This window comes from Plutella xylostella, chromosome 30 (assembly GCF_932276165.1).
Source record: "Plutella xylostella chromosome 30, ilPluXylo3.1, whole genome shotgun sequence".
NCBI lineage: Eukaryota > Metazoa > Arthropoda > Insecta > Lepidoptera > Plutellidae > Plutella > Plutella xylostella.
The window spans coordinates 1,939,625-1,962,009 of NC_064010.1; the positions used below are offsets into that span (position 1 = coordinate 1,939,625).

Genomic DNA, 22,385 nt, shown 5'->3' on the forward strand with positions numbered 1-22,385 from the left:
CGATGATTACGATCTGAGGTGACGCTGACGATATACAAGGTGTTGCAAAATGGGTATAAGCTAAGCCAAAAGTGGATTTAGGGGTCATTCTGATCCACTTTTCTTCAACAATTTTGAAAATTCACAAAATAAAACCTTTTACAAAGAAACTTATTCGATCACGTGACTTTTTACTATAGAGACCGAATTTATTTTTCGAGAATTTCCAAAACTAGTAGAACAAAAGTTGTTCAGAATAACCCCCTGAGTCACCCCCTTTTGGCATAGTATAATCTTTTTGCAACACCTGTATAGGTAATATCAGGTTTACCTGGGCCTGTAGAGTGAGATTTGACCTGGCAAGGGGAGTCACAATAGATCTTTTAGGTTGCAGTGGCGAATGGGCACTGGTTGCCCTGCCCTTTTCTATAACTATAACTATATGTAATTTTATGGCAATTCAATAATGATATAACATTTACATATTTGAAAAAATAATTAAAAATATAGGTACATTATCTATAACCTATAAAAAAAAACTGGTTCAGCCCTTCCTTTAAACTTATATCACCCCTCTATTTCCTTCAGGGGTTAAAAAGCTGTGTATTTAATATTTTTATGAGTTTTTTTTAATATTAGACGACCGAATGGCGTAGTGGTTAGTGACCCTGACTACTGAGCCGAAGTTCCCGGATTCGATTCCCGGCTGGAGCAGATATTTGTTTAAACACAGGTATTTGTTCTCGGGTCTTGGATGTGCCCGTGTAATGGCAATAGGCCCGCCCCCTATTACATTGGGACTTAAACAACACTGGCGAAAAGTGGTTGCAGCAATGCGCCTCTGCCTACCCCGCAAGGGAGTACATTAGTACAAGGCGTGAGTGTGTATGTATGTGTGTATGTAGATAACGTCGCACTTAACCGCTTTTTTTGCAAAGCTTGTTAAATACCTTCATAGATTTAAAAAAATATGTACATTTTAGTTCTTAAATGTTTAAAAGTACTTACTTATTTTTGAACACCCTTTAGTGTACAGACTACCACATCTTAAAATATATATTATTAAAATTTACGGTTTTTGGTTTCAAATAAAACAAATTGTGAACTTAATTTTTAACACCCTGTATATTGTGTAGCTTACCTAGCATACACAACCGTTAAAAAAAATAAAGTTAAATTATTACCCCTCAGAATATAAACAGGCTCGCGCTTTGGCATACTGTATTGACCGTATAGTTCTTATTCGGAGAATCTAATAAGTGTCATTATGTGTAATGTTTACCTTTATCTATGCATCTGTAACTCTATAGTAAAAAATGTAAACAAATCGAAAAGGCAAAATGTTTTCTAATAATTTTCGGCTTTTCTCCATCTAAAATGTTTAGAAAATTTACTTTTCATAGCAAATGCATATGTATTATAATATTTGTAGTCATAATTTGTTGATTTAATCAGTTTTTGTGAAATATTTGATTAAAAATAAAATGGCGTGGGTATCGTTCCTAACAGGCCGCCACCAGGGCGACGACTGAAGAAATCTGAAATCTGTCACGGCGTCATCATTTTTAAACCGGAATTTATTAGTTTTTTGCAAAAAAAGTTGACTTCTGGTCCATTAAATCCAACTCTTTAAGGTAACTTTGTTAAGAATTTAATTACCTACACATACATATAAGATTCCATGAAAATGGGCCCTCTGATTTCGAGGGTTTTTTCATAATAAGTCGAAAAATGGCAAAAGACATGGTATGTTTGCAATTTTTTTTAACATACTTATTATAATCCTGCACCAATTTCTAAGCAAATAACATGTTGAGTATACCCTCTGCTACAATATATATTTTTCTCAAAGTGATAGAAGCTACCGTTTTTCCAATCTAATCAAGTATATCAAGCCGACTTTAGCATTTTAGGTTTCGTAATCCCCTTAAATGACGTATTTGAAGTCTATTTTGTACCTATGTGTTATATAAGCTTTATAAATTTTATTCTGTTTTTGTGCGTGTACAAATAAAGAATATTCTATCTATTTATCTATTTTTAGCTGTTATAGGGAACAGTAATTATACTTATTAATACCTATGTTTTTTTTTCTATAAGTAAATAACACCAGCCTCCACTATACCTCTTCAAAACTCCCGTAAGCTCCGCCAGGCGGCGCTGCGCTCGCTCCGCCTTCTGCTGCAGCGCGAGGCGGCGCGCGGGGGACACGCCGCCGTGTTGCATCTCGGACTGGGTTGTTACACTGGAATAGAACATGTTGTTGGGAATGAAGGAAGCTATGAAATGAATCAAAGTAGTCGGCTTCATAAGTAATAATTTACACTTTTTTACCTTGTCAAATTCACTATCGGAGATTAGTGATTAATGTATGTAAATTGATAGCTTGTAAGTTTGACAAGTCACAAAAATGTATTGCTACTTATGAAGCTGAACGTGAACCAGGATAAAAATACTCTTGCATAGCAAACGTGTTTTTTCATAGGTAGATTAGAAAATAAATGTGACAAAAAAGGTCTTAGACGCATTTTACAAGAACTGGAAAATGGAAGCCTAGGTGGTGGGAGACCATAGGTTAGGCCTGTAGGACGCAATAGGTAAAACCAAAAAACAGTTAAACCATACTCACATGAAATCGTAAATGTACATAAAAAACCCTTTCAGCTCGGTAAAAAACAGTTTCACCAGCGAAAAAGCTTGACTGCCATCCAAAGAGTTCTCAATACCACTGTCTATGGTGTATCCATCTCTGGCTGACATATCTTCATTGAATACTAGATTTCCATTCTTATCACTATGTTCTTCTATTATTACATCAGGTTCATGTATATTGCAATACTGAGATATGTTGGTAGAATTGTCACTTAGCTCCAAATATTTTGTCATGTTATTCGATATAGTATCAGCCTGGATGTCTGTTATATTGTTGTTAGATTCATCGTAGTCCAGTGCGTCTAGATCTATGCTAGATTTCAGTTTGTCTTCGAATTCTTTTATAGCATCTACGTTTCTGATGATTTGTGTGTTGTTATTAGTAGTTTTGATTTCTTTGTTGACTGTGTTGGTAGTTTTAGGTTCTTTGGTGGGTATTTTTGGTGATTTCTCCACAGTCATGTTTTTGTCGTTGTCGAATTTCAACTTCTTCAGGTCGCGACCGAAAGTTCGCACGATTTTCACTTCGTTATTCGGAGCTAGTTCCACCTGGAAATTAATAAACATACAGGGTGTTATGCAAAAGTGGTATAAGCGCAATTTCAGACACAAACGGAGTAACAGGCAAAAGGAGTGATTCTGGGGTTCATTTTAAACATATTTTGTTCCACGACTTTTGGAAATTTAAGAACGCTTCAATCGTTTCTCGATGTTTATAGATAGGGTAGGCGAAATGAGCCCCTCGAATGACGTATCAGCTGTCCTTAGTACATATACACCCAGGGCTTTTTGTGCATAAATATATTTAATGTAATTTCAACTCAACATATATTTTATGTAGCGCTCCTTGAATGAGGTTTTTGTCCAGCAGTACATTACTAATGGCTGATGATAATGATGACAAGCAGACTGACCGTATCGTTGATAAATTTTGCTAGTTGTGTCCAGCTATATTTTAAGATTCTAATATTGTGCGACGCTATTTAAGTTTGCCACGGAGTAAGAACGATGATGATGATGATGATGATGATGATGATACTGACCGTGTCCCTGGCGCTGAGTGTGGGCGAGGACTCGCTCAGGGCGCGCCACGCCGGGTAGTGCTTCTTCAGGTACTCTAGCACGTCTGTAGGCTTCTTTATTACTGGAAGTGTAAAATGGTGAAAATGAATAAAAAAATATGTTTGAGCGAAATTAATATAATATCATAGGTTTATGTTACTGTAAGGAAAAAGGAATATTTGCAAGTTGGAAATCGTTGAAGAGTGGACGAGTTTGTATTGTTCTGTTGCGCAATACACGCAAATGATTTTGGATCATCGGTCAGCGTTTAATACCGTGAATCGTAGCATATAAATAATCTTTGTTAAAAATCCAATACCAACTTAAATTTAAAAATAACCCTCCCTTTTTGAAGTGTTAAGCAGATGTACTACGTTTACTTTTTTTTTCAAAATTCGAAATTCAATTTATTACGTTCAGGCTTAGTGTATACCCTTTTTGCAACATCCTGTAGAATTAACTACATCATAACGTTAAAACTCACATTTCTCAGTATCCCCTTCCGGCTCGGGGTCTCTATGCACGGTGGGGAAGTCGGCCGGCGCACTCAGGACGTCATTTAGAGCTTGCTCCGCTTCCGACAAGTCCGAGTTGCTTGTGTCGCGGTCCTGGAGTGTAAAATGTGTGGGAATAGATTTAAGATTGACAAACAGTGAGAACAAGATTTACGGACACATACAAAAACAAAATGAGAATAGATTTAAAGAGATGAAAATATAAACGACAAAATACCAGCTGTTACAAGTACTTTGTATAATGTAGCTTGAGTCTTACGACGCGACGTTTGATTGACATGCTATATTTTACAAAGTTTAAGTAAATTTTTGTGTGAGTGTAAAATGTGCGAGGATGGAATTTAGAAAAGAAAATAATATAAAGATACAAAATAACAGCGATCAGATGTTTGTTAATAAATATCTATTCATGTATCTGTATGATGACAATACCGAGTTGCATGTGTCGTGGTCTTGACGGTCAAATAATTAGATGAAATAAAAATTTTGTGTGAGTGTAAAATGTGCGGGTATGGGTTTTAGAGAAAAATAAGGAAACCACAAAAAAAACTGTGTCGCACCTCGTACTAGCTAATCATAAATGCAACCGAAATGAATGGAGAATCTGTTTTATTCTACGGTTTCAGAGTAGAATAATGCGTTTTATTATAAGGAGGGGGGCTTTGTACGTCGGGTACACTAAGCAAAACGATGATTAGGTACTTATAAACTCTCACTCTCTGTAACAAAATTAAATACAGATTTTGTGTATTTCTTACCTTCAAATATCTTATGAGCAAAACACCGTATCCCACTATTGTAATGAAATCGGTGAACTTTATGTCTATTTTCAATGTACCTGAAAAATTATTATTTTTAGTTATTATTTAACCATCAATTGATTAATTTGTATCCTTTAAAGCAGATACGAGTGGAGAGCTAATAATTATTTTTATATTAGGTACTTTTAATTTATAAGTAGCTAGAGTCTGATCACAAGGAAAAAGTCAAGTCAAATGTTTTTATTCATCGTATAAATATATTTTTTTCTGACGAACGTCAATTTTTCAAAATTACTCTAAAATCAACATACCATTCTTATTCCCACACTTCTGCACGCAACCCGACAGTTGTTCCACCACGTATGTCATTCTTGTGTCATTCTGGAACATTCTCTTGACACATTCTAGCACCTCGTGCAAGTACCACGGAGGTTGGAGGCTGTTGGAGGTGGTTGCCTCGTTCTGTGGAATAATATCATTTTCAGATAGTATTTGAGCCATAAAATGTGTTAGTAACTATGTGACCTTATACTAGTATATGTAAGTCTATTCTATTCTCAGTGGGGGTGTAAGTACCTGCAACTGGCACACTCGAATGGAACCTTTGTGCATATCCCCAAGGTCTAAACTGCCTTCCTAAAGGTCTTCGCACATTATAACAACTCACCGGCGACTCGACTCTATGCTAGACATTGATATTTAAGCCCTGTGTCATATCTTGAAGGTTTAATTTCAAAAATGATTACAAAGTAGTGTACAACGCCTACGCAGTACGCCAGTGGCCTACGCATCGAAAACTAAATGTCATTTTTTGAAATTGAACCTTGAACATATGACACAGGGCTTAAATATCAATGTCTAGCATAGAGTCGAGTCGCCGGTGAGTTGTTATAATGTGCGAAGACCTTAAGCTTGGACCATTTCACACCACGCTCGTCCACTGCGCGTTGGTGGGTTCACATAATTATGAAGATGTAATGAAATAATAGTGCGAGAAGCCAAGTCTAGAGTACAACTATAGTATACAAACACTTACCTGTAATACGTTGGTAAGAACATCCTCCATAGTCTGAACATAGCAGCAAATTAATTCATCCTTCCTGTTTTCAAAATTATCCTCCATAGCCGTATTTTTTTCACAATATACTTTTAATTCCTTTTCTACCTCTTGGTACATTTTAGAAGGTTTCTTCTGGTAATTTATCAAACCCCATAGGTCATTATTGACATTGTATTTTGGTAGCAAAGATGGACTTTCAAAAGGCATATTGCAACCGAAAGTTTCCCCATGATTTCCGATTTCTATGTTTGTAGTAGAATTGTCATGATTTCCGGTATAATTTGCTACGTTTCCGGTAGTTATTGTTACGTTTTTGGTAGATTTTTCGCCGAAAAATATTGGCGATGTCTGAGCGTCTACCACTTTAGATATTTCGCCATTTATGTCCATTTCGAATGAAGTCATAGATTCATTGCAATTTATACCTTTATCCACTTGGTTTTGCCTACTTTCTTCAATATTCGCTAGATTTTTAAACGGCGATTTCGTTTGTGCGTCAAAAATGGATGATTTTTCTTTGACTGTAACATTATCTACAGTGATTTTAATGCTGCTGAGGTCCAACTGTACAGATGTATCGTTTGAGATGAAATCTTTCAGTTCTTGTAAAGTGAACGTTTGAATACCGGATATTTTTGCTTCGTGTTTCAAATCTTCATCGTCGGTTATGAGAACCTGAAAATATGTATTTAGTAATATCAGCGCTGCAGTCTTACTGTAGCTTCATGCTGAGACTCAGCAGCTGAGTCAGAGGCCTTTTACTGTCACAACATAAAATATACACAACACTGTTAACAATCCTCTTTTTTGTAGTACTTAAAATATTCTTGTTAGGGTAAGTATGTTGTATGTTGTAAATTTATATGAATAAATGTCTATCTAAATAAATAAAAATACAGAGTAAATTTCTCGAATAGTCTACCCTACAGAACCCTTTTATGTTTTACGTTGTTTTGGCAGAACCCTAGCTTAGGTGCAGCAATGCACCTTTGCCTACAACACGAGGGAGCACATTAGGACATTGCTGTTATGTTGTACACAAATAGGTGGACTTACCACATGATAGCGATCTCTAGCAAGTTTCTTGCAACAATTGACAATTCCGTTTTCATCAATAATGTTAATGCGTATTTCTTCTCTTTCTGAAAATATAGAAAAATATATTTTTTAACTTTTATACTAAGCTTATAATCAAATGCAAGTGTAGCTTTCGCCTGATGTCATCATGATCACACATGACATCAAAGTATGACGGATGTGAAATGTGCAGACATAGATAATGTTCGAAGTGCAATACACATGTTGCAATCGTGGTATTACTAAGCCGATCGGGTGTGAATCTAGGGGAGTCATTTTCGAAAAATTTTGTTTCACGACTTCAGTATATTAGTGAAAAAATGGAAGATCCCATAACAAAAAGTCACGTAACCAATTTTTTTTTGTGAATTTGCAAAATTCCTAGAAGAAAAGTAGTTCAGTATGACCTCCAGAATCAGTTTTCAACTTAGTTTTTTTATTAGTAAAAAGCATAGAACAACGGGGACTCGGGAGTAAAAAGCATATATTTTTGCAACATCTGCTGTTGCTAGATAAACGTCACAAAATGCGATTCGCAGTAAATACGGTGTGATTGGTGGAACGCGCAATAAGCGCATTACACTTAGTTTATCGCCGTCGATAAAGAACCCGTGTAGCTCAAATAAAATTTTCGCTGTAGTTCAACATACCAACATCTGTACAGTCGGCCAGCAGCCTCAGACAGCGGCGCGCGGTCTCCGCCAGGGGGCGCCCGCGACTGTCGCCGCCGCCCAGAGACAATAACTCTGTGCGGGTAGCGTGGGACACCATCAGCCGGCATTGCGGGTCTGCGGGTTGGAAAACAGATAAAATAATCGCTTAAGCCTTTAACATGTTGGGGAAAAATCATGATGAAATGTTGTTTTGAAAAGCTGAATCTGTACACTTTTGCAGTTGACTGTATTATCTCCATTGTCAGTTATCTAACCGACAGGGATTGATTTATAAACGTCATCTCCATATAAAATTCATGACAGACGCGTCAAAAGTTAACCACTACTCCCTGGTTATGCTCTAACCGAGAATGGAGAAATTGAAACTTGTCAGGCAGAAATCGAAACCAAATGAACCAGCCCATAATAATCTACTGCACTGCTTGCCTCTTCCAACTTTGGACATTGGAGGTTTTTTTTCCCCTAATATCCATAATTACATGCTTGGTGACATCACATAATACAGAAAATTCGAGATCTGAGACAAATATTTATGCGACCTAGGACCATTGGCACTAGTCAGTGTTACGTGCCACTCTCACAACTTATAACACCCGTTTAAAAAGTAGCTTACCCATCCGCACCAACATGTCAACGAAAGCTAAGTGTCCCATCAGTATCTGTGTGTCAGCGACTATGTACCAAAGATGTTTGTTGCAAGAGTCTCTGCCCAGACTACGGAGTCTCTGGATGTTGTATGGCTTGATGAATGGATCGAGGTGGCACGGTTGTTGAGGATATGTGGTGGGCTGTGGATGAGGAAATATATTTAAAGTATATTACTTATATAAGTTATGTTTGTAATTTTTTGCACTTTCCCCTTTTCTTTTGTATAATTTCTCTCCTACGAGGTAGTCTGGAAGAAATTACTCTTAGTAATAAGGCCGCCTTTTGTACCGTCTATATTGTGCATATTCTATTGTAATTTCTGTTTTTGTGTGCAATAAAGAATGATCTATCTATCTATCTACTTATGGTATGAAGAAAGGAGGTCATAAGTGTCACTCTAGTCGATCGGTAATTAAATAAATTAGTTAAATATGAGTTTGTATGCGTTTTATTAGTTTCTATAGTTACCGACAGGGGCGCTAATCAAGATGTAACAAAATACAAATATTGGGGTGACTATAAATTGATTTACCTATCGACTAGAGTCGAAGATATTCGTGATTGGCACACTTAGGGCCACTTGCACAAACATATTAAATCTTAGTGTCAAATCTCAAACGTCAGTCCATGTAAATTTATGGCTTAAATCGAGATTTAACACTAAAACTAGATTTAATATGTTTGTGCAAGTCGCCCTTAAAAGCTTAAGTTCTGTAAGTTTAGGAGTCTAGAAGTTATAAGCAATTACATTTCTGCAAGAAATAAATGTTTTCAGTTATTTTAAAACTAACTTCTTGACAAAAAATCTAATAACGGCCTATGAGATAGCATGTGACCATGACCACCCAACATTCACATATTTTTTTATTATCTGCATACACTATACTTACAGCAAATCCATAGACTTCACTTGGCATAGAACTGACACTCTCCAAATCAGTCTTGTCATAGTCAAAACTGAATGACACTCTTTTCTTTGCTGGCAACCTTTCGGGTTTCTCATTATTTTCCACAGTCGTTTTTGCGAGTTTTTCTGAAAAAAAAATGTATGAAATAATGAGGATTTATGATGACTAGATGGTGCGGAGCAGTGGTAGCTCAGTCGGGTAAGCGCCCGCTTCTCACGTAAGAGATGCGGGTTCGAATCCCGGCGCTGACATGTACCAATGAGTTCTTTTAACTTAAGTACAATGTATACCATCGCTCTTACGGTGAGGGAAAATATTGTGAGGAAACCTGCATATCTAGATTTAGCACATCTAGATATGTGAACCCACCAACCCGCAGTGGACCAGCGTGGTGGGCAATGGTCCAAGCTTAGGAAGGCAATTTAGACCTTGGGGATATCCACAAAGGTTCCACTCGAGAGTGCCAGGTGCAGGTACTTACACCCCCACAGAGAATAGAAAAGAATAGATTACTAGATGTACACCTTCGCTTAGCCTTAAAAAGTTTTCCTGTGGGATAAATAGTAGGCTATGTTCTTTCTCAGGGTCTAGACCATATGTATACCAAATTTCATCCAAATCCGTTCAGTAGTTTTGGCGTGAAAGAGTAACAGACAGACAGACAGACACAGCTACTTTCGCATTTATAATATTAAGTTAGGATTAGGATTTATGAGCGGTGGTAGCTCAGTCGGGTGAGAGAGATAGTGGTATACCTTTTAAATGATTCATTTCAGTTTCTCTCGCTAGTGATCCTGTGTCAACTAACTTCCTTCTTCTTTTGGCTAGCAAAATAAGCCTCAGATCATTTTCAGCAAGCTCCACAATCTCTTCATCTCTATCATCTTTTGTACCATTTTCTACACTATCCTGAGACTTTGCTTTAGAATTTTGAGACAAATTTGTATTCAAACACACTGTTTCCAACTTTGTATTGGATGTAATGTTTTTTTGTACATAATCTCTCCTGACTATTTCAGAGTTGTCCGACAAGGTCCTTTTTCTTGATGGTACAAAGTGTGACTCTTCAGTATGCATATCTGTACTAGTCACTACGCACTTTGATTTAGTTAACGGATTCTTAAATTTCTTAATTATACATTTACCGTCTATAGCCTTTTCAGTCACAGTAGGGTCGTCAGTTTGCACCATCTTTGTAGTTTTCGATTTTACGTCAAATGATATAACCCTTTTGATGTTTAACCGCAGATTAAACCTCTGGGACAGTGGTACAGAGGTTTGCTGCACTATTATTGGGGTTTCGTGGAATTTGTGTACCGAATTTTGTACAGTTTTTGATATATTTGGTGCATAGTTTCTTTGGTTGTCCTGCATCATTGGTGCCATCCATGGCTGAGACATATATGGTATATAAGGTGACAAGTATTGCGGGAACATTGGTCTATCAAACATCGGTGTGGATGTATCAAACTGAGTGCCAAAGTTTTGAGACGGTTTGTAGATAGGTTTTGTGGTAAAGTTACTGGTGTTGTAAGGATTGGTGGGCATGTCATTCAGTACACCTGAAGGTTCGGGGTAGCTGTGGCAGTTGTCTGCTTTACTTGGACATTTGAGTTTCTGGAACAATCTTTAATTATTAATTTCTGGAATCACTTATTAATGTGCAGTAATTGTTATTACATTGTGTTGTGTAGGTATACCTTTTTTTAACATACAGCAAAATTATTAGATAACATAATCTGACCAGATTGGCACGGCTTTACAGCTATGTATAACAGAAATGTGTATGATTTTTATTTTTAATAACTATTTTTTACAACTACGTTTACCTCTCACCTTTACAGTAAATAGTATTATTTAAGTAAATGAAGATACACTTAAGTTAATAAAGATTGTCTCTCCATAATAAATTTCCTTGCAACAAAAACCTTCGTAATTGCATTCATGAAATGCCATAAGTTAATGCGTTGCTGAAGGTGCACCCTGTCTGTTTTCAAGTTTCTTTAGAAAAGCTATTACCATCGTTTCTTATTTGGATCTAACCTAGTGCAAGTACCTACCTATAAATCTAGCCGGTATTTTTTTTTGTAAATTAGTATTCCTGTGTTCAAGAAAGTCTTTACTTACCTCATTATCGCTAAGGCACCATGCGGCTTCCCCACTAAGCACGTTAAAATAATAATATTTGCCCGGAAAAGTTTTGGATGGACACAAAATCCAACCGTTTCGGTTACTTTGGTTCACACCTATGCTATCTAATGTTTTAGGATCCATAACGAATGGATTTTCATTGGATTAATACTATCACTGTAATTTTCAGTCACGAAAAGATTTACCTATCACTTGAAAAGTTTTTCCATTTTGTTTGGTAAGCAGAAAAATTTGCAAGCACCCGCGGTATTTGACATTGAAAAGTTGAAGACCCTGTTGCGTAGATGTCAAAGCACTGGTAGGTAAGTATAATATTGTTTATTCTGAGCTTCGATACTTATCAATATTTTCAGTAAGTACACAAACTAGTTACACAACTAAAAACTCAAAAACTTTTATATAATTTTATTTTGGTAAAAAATCTTATAGCTAAATAACACTGAGCAATATATCGAAAGCTTCATTTTTTTAATTTATTAGGAACAATCACAGTTTTTAAAATTAGTTCTATCTAACCCCCACAAAGTCTTAACTAATAAATTCCATACTAAACAGAAAACTGTTATAAATTTTAACTATTTGTCATGGTTTTTTAGAGAAACATGTTATTTTCACTTACTTAAGTAACATAATTAAATGTTCGACAACGCTACCTTGGAACTGAAACAAGTGCAAATATTATAGTATCAAAAAGTTTCAATCAAAGCAACTATAGGTATTTTCCTTCTTTCATATAGGGCAACCAGAATTCCTTCATATTTTAGCGTAGTTTCACCATACTCTTCTAGAACATTATCACCCCTGTTACATTACAACAAGGGATTAGTTGTTGACTTTTGACATATCTAACAGACGCGTGTTTTGAAACTATACAAGGCCAGAACGCAGAGGGTGGGACTGCTCACGTATAGTTTCAAATTAAAATGGTGCCATGATTTACTTGAAAGTATACAAGGCCATTACGCACTAATCGCGTATATTTTCAAGTAAGTTTGGCCAAAATTATGGCTTGAAAATATACTGCAGCAGTTACCACTGCGTACTAATCGTGTATATTTTCAAGTGCCACGCGGCAATGCGACCACTTGAAAGTATACGTGATTAGTTACCAGGTAGTAGGTTTTTATAATTAATACCCATAGATAGATAGGGTAGGCTCCCCAAAACTTGATGAAAAATATGTATTTATTTATTTAATACTTTATTGCACAAATATAACATAAGTGTACAAAAGGTGGACTTAATGCTAAAAGCATTTTCTACCAGCCAACCTACAGGAGGTTTCTAATAGGTCTATAGAGTAATATACTCACGAGCAATCAATAAGTCGAAGTTGCAAAATGTCAACACCAAATTTATTTTAAGAGCTTACATTATATTCAACCGATAACTACCAATCAAAGGTTCGTTGGTAGAAATTGCTTTTTAGCAATAAGTCCGCCTATGTTTTAAAATGCTTCTGTGTAAAATTTGTTTTATGTGTGCAATAAAGTGTATATAAATAAATAAATAAATAAATTACCAAGAATTTTTCAAACATTTAATTTAATATAGAATTTGATCAAAATTTACGTTTTTAGTTGGTAATAATAATATTTTGATGCGCTGTTAATTGTACTTTAATATTTCCGACGGCGTCATTAAGCTAGTCTTTTCCGTTCAGGAGCTATCGCCACTGGAACTTTTTCATTTCTCGTGAGTGTAGTAGGTATTACTCTTACTTCATATAAATAATAAGATATTAGTATTCTTACTTGCAAGTATGATTGCTATAAATATCAATTTATCAATCAAATTAGAGCTTGTTCATCTTTATTTAATAACATTCTTTAGGTATGGCAGTCAGAATAAGTAAATTGTAGTCATGTGTACATTTACCGAAATAGTTAAGTAAAACCGAATCAGCATGTAGGTATAAATTATATGCGACAAGTACGCCAAACAAGCAATGTGCGTAATAGCAATGTATATTTTCAAGCACGATTCAGTAAATCTCAACTTGAAAGTATACGCGATTAGTACGCACAAATCGTGTATATTTTCAAGGAAAATATTTTTTTTTTCACTTGAAACTATACAGTGCTAGTACACTATGGGTGCGTTCTGGCCTTGTATAGTTTCAAAACACGCCTAACAGACTATTGTGAAACTAGGCCTTAACCTGTTGGAAAGTAAGCGTTGTCGGACTCTACCTGTGCTACCACAAAAAACGTTAAACACTGTTTAACAAGTGTTTAAAACGAAATTTGACAGATTTTGTAGGCGATTGACAGCGCTAAAAACCTGTTAAACACTGTCTAAGTTTTTGTGGTAAGGCCCTACAACTCTTACGTATTTTGTTATTAAAATATTCAAAACGTATTTTAAAAACACAGTCAGTCTTATTTTTATTCTTTTAGTAATTATCTAGCCTGAATTTCAACATTGCATCGACTAAAAAGAACAAAAATTAACTTGGTTTCTTCAAAAACGTTTCCTTTTCATAATTAAAAAGTTTGTTTCTCGCCAAATTATTGACGTTTTTATTTTTAAATGGCAGAGTGGCACTGAGTCTTTCACTTTTCAGCTTATGAGTATAAATCTGCTTTGCTATGAGATAGCAGCCGCATAGAAGGAAAAATGATAACAATGCTTTAGAAACCGGTGGAAGGACGACTACCATGTAGTATATCGTCAGACGGATGTAGTCCGGCAGGCCTTCTTGGTTCTGGAAACAAACAAATAGTATCGATTAATAATTATTTTTTAACAGGGTACAATTGAGTCATAATAGGAAAGGGTGTGCTCTTACATATTCTGCCCAGAAAAGGGGCAGGATCAAATTGGAGAACTTGTCATATTCCGAAGAGAATCCGGACAGGTCGTGTATCCGTAGATTGCTCTGCATTCTGGCTACAGATCTAAACGGTGTTCCTGTGAGCTGGAAAACAAATTTGTGTTTAAATCGCAATGTACCTCGCAAAGCTCCATCTCTTCGGCTATTAAGGCAGATTTTTTTTATAGAAATACCTATTTAGCGCTCAAAATATTAACAATCTAAGGCCCTGTTGCGTAGAAGAGTGTATTTAAAAAAGTATCTATTCGGCGTGAGGTCGTTATTGTTCTGAGGATTTCGTACAATTTTATTTCGGAGTGATATCTACACTATCTTTAGTATTCTTACCGGTTCAACAATGACGTACGAGCTGTGTTTGTCCCGGTTCGGCTGAAGCCCGGTGACGTAGCGGTCGCGCGCCGGCTCGCCCGTGTAGAAGTGCGGGTACGATATCACCATCGGGAAGTCTGTGACGGAAATACGGTTTAGAAAAATATAGGTAGTTCATAAAAAACGACAGGCCAGTGGCCATCTGTCGGACGATTTTGGAACTTCGAAACTGTCAAAAACCTTTCTTGACTTTGTAAGTCCTTTGAGTTTATAAAACTTTGAGGCAAGGAACGTAAGTGGAGAGAGTCGAGTCTTTTGGTCTTAATGACCAAACGAAAGGTTAATTAGTTTTATTACGTAAGGAATACGTAATAAACCGATACAGTTTGCCTACTGAGGATGCAGCTTAAGGCTTAGTTTCACCATACTCTGTTAGATCATTAACACCACTGTTACATTATAACAAGGGATTAGTTGTTGACTTTTGACACGTCTGTCAGGAATTTAACTAAGTAAAAAATGGCGTAAGTATAATTTTATTTTAAAGAGCTTTTCCCGCGCGCTTCGCTTCGCATTAAAAAGTTTTCCCGTGGGAATTCCGGGATAAAAAGTTGCCTATGTTCTTTCCCAGGGTCTAGACCATATTTATACCAAATTTCATTCAAATCCGTTCAGTAGTTTTGGCGTGAAAGAGTAACAGACAGACAGACAGACAGACACAGTTACTTTCGAATTTATAATATTAAGTTAGGATAGTTAGGATTACATAAAATGTAACAGGGTTGTTATTGTTGTTAATGATCTAATAGACTATGGTGAAACTAGGCCTAAAGCTATGTATTAAGTATTCTCACCATAGTAGCACTTGGAAGCGTCGCTGACCCCCGCCGGTAGGGATGGCTCGGTGTCGTAGCAATCCGTGCCGTTCCTCACGCGACTGAACACCACTTCTGATAGATTGTATCTGTAGACTGGCACGTCGTCTACCACCAGTTCCGCTGTGGAGGGGTTAAGGGGGTTAGTTGAAAAGTGTTTAGCAGTTCGTAAGTTGTAAGTGATGGGGTTATGAAAGTATAACGCCTGTAGAGAAGGAAACGAAGAGTGCGTGAGTAAACATGCGCTATGTGGCACGGTCACAAGAAGAGGCATATATCAGCTATACCTAGACGGCGTAAAATACTAGAGCTAGACTAGTAGTTCTGACACCTTATTGATCAAATTAGCCAGTCAGTGACAGTCGCTGACTGTCCAGGGTGCCCGAACATAAAAAGGAATAACTTGGATTGGAGGCTATTATCGAGCATCCCTTTTTTGAAGTCGCCTATTAACTTACTTATGTAAACGATTTTTAATGGATGATAAAAAGAAGATAACAGCTTACATTATGATTAACCCACAGCAGATCATGCTCTCGCATTCTCATGACTACCTTGCCACAGCTTGCCTGGCATGGGTCATCTGCGTCCCAGCATGTGCCTACCCTAATGCCTATCATGGATCTACGGAAAAGGACTGCAAGAAGCTGCAACCACATGTTATCAGCTACAGAAATTTAAGGATAAGCACCAGTTTCATCATACTGGGCGGTTAGATCATAACTATTCATAACAAGGGATTAGTTCATCAAATTATACGTCATCTCCATATTAAATTCTTGACAGACAGATGAGTCAAAAGCCAACAACTAATCCCTTGTTATGATCTAACAGAGTACGGTGAAACTAGGCCTAAGGGCACTCAAACCACTCACTGTCAAAATACAGCGGCATCAGCTTGCAGACGGTCTTCCTCCAGTACAGCAGCACGTCTTGCTTCGTCAGGTGCTGACGGTACATCACGCCCTCGGTGGAGCCTGTGATGCGGTCGGGGCACTCCTGGAGTAATAAGGATAGTGGTTGAAAAAATATATAAATATAATTTCTAGTTAAAAACCATAGATAGCGTTAGTAGTTTGCCGAGTATTTTTTTTTATATCTCCGCATACGGTATGAGGCACAGAAACCTGACCCTGAGATGGCATTGCCATTCTGTGAGGGGTCAGATATCCCCTAATCGGTAATAGTGTCTAAGGACCCCCACTTTTTTAACTTTAATCCCTCAAGTTGAGGGCGAAAACGAATGTAATAATTTGAATACACATTGCCGTTTAAAGGCTCTGTAAAAGGACGCGTCATTTTATCGCTCTGCTGCGCGTTATAGTACCTAATAAATAGTAATAGTCTATTCTAATTATTTCACTGGTTTTCGCCCTTAACTCAAGGGTTACCTATATTACCTGAGGGTTAAGCCTTAAGGGATAAACTGTAAGTATAATGATTACTTACATTAGCATCGTAGCCTGGCAGCTGCGGGTGTCCCCTGAACCGGTGGATCTGGAAGAAGCGCTCGTGCCCCCAGCGCGGGCCCACCCACACCGTCATCTGGTCCACGAAGTCCGCGTAGATCTGGGGATACAATTAGAATAAAAATGAAGTAAATATTACAAGTCTTCGAAAACCTGAGATCAATATAGTTACCTAACAATTATTACAAGTTTGCGTAAATCTGGGAATACAATATAAGCATTGATACAAATTAGAATAAGTATTTATTCATCATCACAACCCAACACATCCCCACTGCTGGGGCTCGGGTCTCTTTTCAATGAAGGAAGGGTTATAGGCCTATATAGCTAGTCCAACATGCGGGACTAGTGCAAGTTGATGCCTGGTGAACCCCAACACAGGCATCCAATATTGCTCGGCTTCGAGAGCCAGTGAGACTTAAAACTTTTGTCACATCCTGAAACGCATCTTCCGTCCCATTCTAGGCCTTCAGAAGGGCTAGCACGGGGCGCATTTAAGTCGTGACAAAAGTTTTGCAACGCACTCACTCAAGAGCGAGCGCGACGGAAAACTTTTGTCACATCCTGAAGCTCGTCTTGCGGCCCGTGCTAGGACTTCAGAACTATACTTGAGTCAATCGCAAATACCTAAAGGTCAACAATAGGAAGGTGTAGCTAAAATCAAGGTCCAAGTTCACACGGTCAGCTAATATTGATGTTGGACGTGTGAAGTATAATATTTGAACAGTGACAAACTTGCCGATTCTGACCTTACTGTTGGTAAAATCATAGGTGAGTAGTTGATTATTAGGTTGGCTATTACGGAAATAATTATTACTTTGGTTCCTAAGAACACGAATTTTTACTTAATATCATTACGTCCACGAATCTCTGTCTATTTCAATATCGAACGTTGTACAGTCTAGGACTAGGAAACCTTACCCCTTACGAGTGAAAATAGAAACTGAAGGGGTCAGTGTTTTTACACCAAACTGTACGAAATGTGCAAAACAGTGCATCCGAAAGGGGGTCGCACAAAACATGCGCTTTTCCTAACAAAATGTATTATAACACATGCTGAAAGAATTCAGATCGACTAATTTTAAGTTTTCACCTTAAACACCATGTATACAACACACCCTCACCAAAAAAAAAACACCCTGTATATCAACTCACCCTTGCCAACATGCCCATATTGCTGACTGGCACAAGTCCAGGCGCCAGGCTCTTGGACAAGTCTAGGACGGGGTCAGTGAACTCCCACAGGTACTCATAGATGGTCTTCTCTACGAAGAGGGGGCTTCCACGGGAGTTGACCAGGAACCGGAAGCCAGAACGGACGAAAAATGGAGCGTTGTGGAGGTAGGAGGCTAGGCCCTGGAATTAAAGAAAGAAAAAACATAAGACATAAGAATAAGTTATGAAAAAAATATATCGGACTTTCTTAACTATGTAATAGGTACTTAGGTACTTACATGGGTTTAAACTTTAAACCAACAGAAACACGATTGGACAATAAACAATTTTGCAATAGTTTCAAAATAGGTCGGTTCTTCATTAAGAATATTTTCAATTTTTCATGTTTTTTTATAACTACAATAACTTTTGTTTTATTTATTTAACATTACTTACACAATAAACATATGTTATGGTTATATTGTTAAAAAATTTAATTTAAAATAGGGCCAGAGTTTCACGCTTGAGTAGGCATAAACTGAAGTTCTATTCGACAGATCATCAATTGCGCTACATTCCATACTCTATATTTTCAGGTGTGTAACTGACATAGGTCTAGTTAGTAACACAATAAGTACCTACTCCTCTCTTCTAACAAAAACTAGTAAAAACCCAATAATTTAAAGAAGCAATCTAACAAGTACCAATGCGTCTAATCTGAGCAAGTACATAATAATGGTAACTCCGTGCAAGGTGAACCGCCATCAAAGTTCACGTCTGTGGTCAGCGGTGTTCTGTGAAGGGCAAACCTATCTACTCTGTGAACCTAGACTTGGAGGCGAGAGATATTTCATTAAAGTACTTAAAAAAAAAGGTTTTCGAAAATAAACTTTCGAAGACAACAAACTATAATTTTAAGTGCTCGTTGAAAGTATTTAATTATTATTTCAGTATAGCTACAGACAGCTGCTTCATAAGTAACCATATATTTTTTGCATTTTGTGCTAAGTACTTATACTACTTACTGTTTATGAGTTTGATTTGGCGGTTTGGCTGTCTGCTTTTGTCGGTGACAAATACTAAATAGAACTGAAGGGCTAGCACGGGGCGCAATTAAGACGTGAGAAAAGTTCTTCGTCGCGCTCGCTCTAGCTAGAGGCTGTGCGATGTTAATGTGCGCAATGCAAAACTTTTGACACGTCTTAATTGCGCCTCGTGCTAGCCCTTCTGGTCTGGGTTTGTCAGCGACACGATAGGAAGAAGGTTTCTTTACCAGTAGCATATATAGTGCGACAAACTTATCTGTTCCGGTGAGAGCGAACTAAATTGATCTATATCTCATTATTTACTAATGAATTATATATTGATATAGATTAGATGGGTTTATTGAAACCACAAGAGCAAATTACCACTACTGGCAAACTTTAAATCTTATAAAATGAAGAAATATTACACATTTACGTGAGCTGTCACCGGAACAGATAAGTTTGTGGCACTATACAGTCTATGTATCTATCTAAGTCTATACCAGAAGCTACCTAGTAGGTACCTTATCCCTAATTAAATCAAGGAAGTCCATAGTCTTTATGCATGTAGATCTCAGAACATACGATCAACATTAAAAGGATAAAGGCTCAGAATATTTAGTATTCGATCTAATGCGTGTTCTGAGGGTCACAGATAAGTTATGCTAGATTAATCTCAACGATACGTGTCTGCCAAACATGATGTAACTAAGTGCGTACGTTAAACAAATGAATGTATAATAAAGTATAAACCTGAATTTATTTATTCATAAGAAATTAAAGGTGTGTCATCTTTGTCGAAAAGTTCTAATATTTTATTAATGTCCTAAGAACAAAAGAACCGTCTTCAAAAGATAAGGACGCGATAATGTAAATAAGTTAGTACCTGCCTACTTACTTATTAAATAAAATACAATAAAAAAATGCAAAATAACAACTAAGTACTTATACTCGGGTAGCACGTCGAACGATTTCGGGAAATTTTTAATTTTAGTAAAGCTAGACAGACTCTGAAGGTTTTTATTTAAATTGGCGTTTACATACAGGTTGTTGCAAAAAGGATAGGTATAGTAGAAAGTGGGTAGTTGACTGAAGGGGTCTTTCTTTACAACTTTTGAAAATTGGCAAACAAGAATCCTTTTTTTACCATCGGCAGTAGCTTATTTTCCGGGTATTCCCAAAGGATGTAGAAAAGTTGTTTAGAATGCCCCCGTAAGTTCGGTGAACTATACGTATTTTGAAACAGAATAAAAATATCCACTAACCAGCACGGCAAGATTCGGCACAATAATAGTAGCGTTCAGGTCGATACGGTTCTCGTCCGGCAGGTAGATCGGGTACCGTGTCGCCGTGTACGTGAGCGTGTCGTTGTCGTTGAACTGCACGTCGGAGTGGACGAGTTTCTCTCTGGAATTGAGAAGAAATATGGTTTATAAAAGGTATAGAGTCGTCGTGTAGTTGGAGTAGGGCTTTCGGAAAAAATATGTATACCTACGTAGGGTCATACAACTCATACATAACCTAAGTATGGACAGCCCTGTTAGGTTAGGTTAGAAGTCTCCCAGAATGACGTTCATCATCACCAATTGACAACCCATCACATCTCCCTACTGGGGCTGGGGTCTCCTTCCATTGCATGGTTTTAGGCCTAGTCCACCACGCTGGCCTAGTGCGGGTTGGTGGACCCCAACACAAGCAAGCTTGTGCTGAGAGAGTTGTCGGGTAAATGGGCAACCAAACTGTCAGATGTTTTCAAGCCACCCGAAGGCCTATGACTAGGCTTCACGACTGCTGCCGAAACAGCAAACGGGACCCACGGCTTAACGTAACGTGCCGTCCGAAGCACGGAAGCGTCCAGAACCACTTCAAGTGGTTCAGTCACGATACGATTACTAAAGCTAGCTCGACTACGTAACGGATGCTTCTACAATATGACAATAGACCAAAACTCACAAATAAACAATAGGCCCGATCTCCTCCACATCAATCTTCTGGTCTACTCCGGCTAACCACCGTTCGTGATTAGTCACATTGAAGACATGCACCCGGAGCCGCACCTCGTCAGGGGGGTCGCGCCACCACTCGTAGGGGGGGAAACCTGGAGGGGAAACGTAGGGAATGAAAAAAGACTAGGTTATAATTAAATAGGGTGTGAATAAGGGGTAGTTTTTTCGTTTTATCTAGCTGTTCCCGCGAGCTTCGCTTCGGTTTAAAAAGTTTTCCCGATGGGACGTTTCAGAAGTTGCAATATACCCAATTCCATCTTGTGCGGTATAGGATGGTGCGTTAGGTGCTTGCAATCTTCCAGAAGGGAATGTTTTACTATCCAATCATGCTGAATCAAGTTAGGTAGGTATCTAACTGTTCTCTTTTATGTTTGCTTGTGTATGTGTACAATAAAGTGTATATAAATAAATAAATAAACTATCGCCCAGTAAAGCATCCTTGCTATGTCTAACGCATAAAAATGACCACAGTTGGTAATAAAAGCAGATTAAAAATATGACACCATCTTTTAAATAGCATAATACACGTAACCACACATAACAACCGGTGACATACTGCGAAGTTCAGGGAAAACCTCAATTCTAACTATTTTTTTACGCTAAAACCACTCTAATTTCAAAACCGTTAAGGGCCATAAAACGCATAGCTAAGATTGCAATCTTACAATGTTATTTTTGCAGTTGGACCGTTGTTTGTTTAACCTTATGTTTGTAGAGTTAAAGGTGATATTTCAACGCAATTAGCAGAACTGTTTAATTGGTTAAATAACTATGCCACGGTCAATAGCGCCTGGTCGATAATTATACTGTAATTTTTGAATAAATTTGAAAAATAAACGGAAATGTAGGTACAGAGGTTTTAATGCGGATGTTTGTTTTAGGGTTCAATTGTGGAGGACAAGAAATACTTAAATAAATGTGATTTTTGACGGATTTATCATTAGAAAAAGCCGGGGCTCTAAACGTCTTGAGATTTCGTGTCGTAAAGTAGAGTAACTAGTTACTAGTTTCATTAAGTAAGTCTATCTACCGAATACTGGCAGTTAAGTTAAGGTTATTAGGTAGATCTTAACAAACAAATACTTACTAGTGTCGGTTGATTGGACCCAGGGAATCACTCTCTAAATCTACGAACGAACGAACATGAATTTTAGGAAAACCAAAAGTGACCCACCTACTGATCTGTCAGCGACTGAGGCAGGCTAACCTGACTGGCCAATATC

General features: G+C 37.5%; 3 protein-coding genes across 4 annotated transcripts in view; all 3 read right to left on the bottom strand.

The window, feature by feature from the left end:
- Nucleotides 1-1,906: 1,906 nt before the first annotated feature.
- On the bottom strand, nt 1,907-9,456 carry LOC105392382. Its single transcript, XM_048631936.1, has 12 exons — nt 9,319-9,456; nt 8,394-8,568; nt 7,757-7,894; nt 7,086-7,171; nt 6,006-6,704; nt 5,281-5,431; nt 4,967-5,046; nt 4,178-4,301; nt 3,675-3,775; nt 2,609-3,180; nt 2,105-2,224; nt 1,907-1,937 (listed from the first exon to the last, which is right to left on the bottom strand). The coding sequence occupies exons 1-12, from the start codon at nt 9,343-9,345 to the stop codon at nt 1,907-1,909; spliced, it is 2,304 nt and encodes a 767-aa protein (XP_048487893.1). The 5' UTR covers nt 9,346-9,456.
- Nucleotides 9,457-10,021: 565 nt separating this feature from the next.
- On the bottom strand, nt 10,022-11,764 carry LOC125491068. Its single transcript, XM_048632062.1, has 2 exons — nt 11,464-11,764; nt 10,022-10,953 (listed from the first exon to the last, which is right to left on the bottom strand). Exons 1-2 carry the CDS (start codon nt 11,608-11,610, stop codon nt 10,063-10,065), a joined length of 1,038 nt encoding a protein of 345 aa, XP_048488019.1. The 5' UTR covers nt 11,611-11,764; the 3' UTR covers nt 10,022-10,062.
- Nucleotides 11,765-13,617: 1,853 nt separating this feature from the next.
- Nucleotides 13,618-22,385, bottom strand: part of LOC125488479 (scavenger receptor class B member 1-like) — a 41,379-nt gene continuing 32,611 nt past the window's right edge. For both annotated transcript variants that reach the window (XM_048632032.1, XM_048632031.1), the window contains exons 5-14: nt 21,110-21,254; nt 20,422-20,563; nt 18,132-18,332; nt 16,957-17,076; nt 16,383-16,506; nt 15,487-15,630; nt 14,651-14,769; nt 14,279-14,407; nt 13,810-14,194; nt 13,618-13,679 (exon numbers count right to left, since the gene is read on the bottom strand). In XM_048632032.1, coding sequence (XP_048487989.1) covers nt 13,937-14,194; nt 14,279-14,407; nt 14,651-14,769; nt 15,487-15,630; nt 16,383-16,506; nt 16,957-17,076; nt 18,132-18,332; nt 20,422-20,563; nt 21,110-21,254 — 1,382 coding nt within the window. In that variant the 3' untranslated portion in view covers nt 13,618-13,679; nt 13,810-13,936. The remainder of the gene's footprint in view (nt 13,680-13,809; nt 14,195-14,278; nt 14,408-14,650; nt 14,770-15,486; nt 15,631-16,382; nt 16,507-16,956; nt 17,077-18,131; nt 18,333-20,421; nt 20,564-21,109; nt 21,255-22,385) is intronic.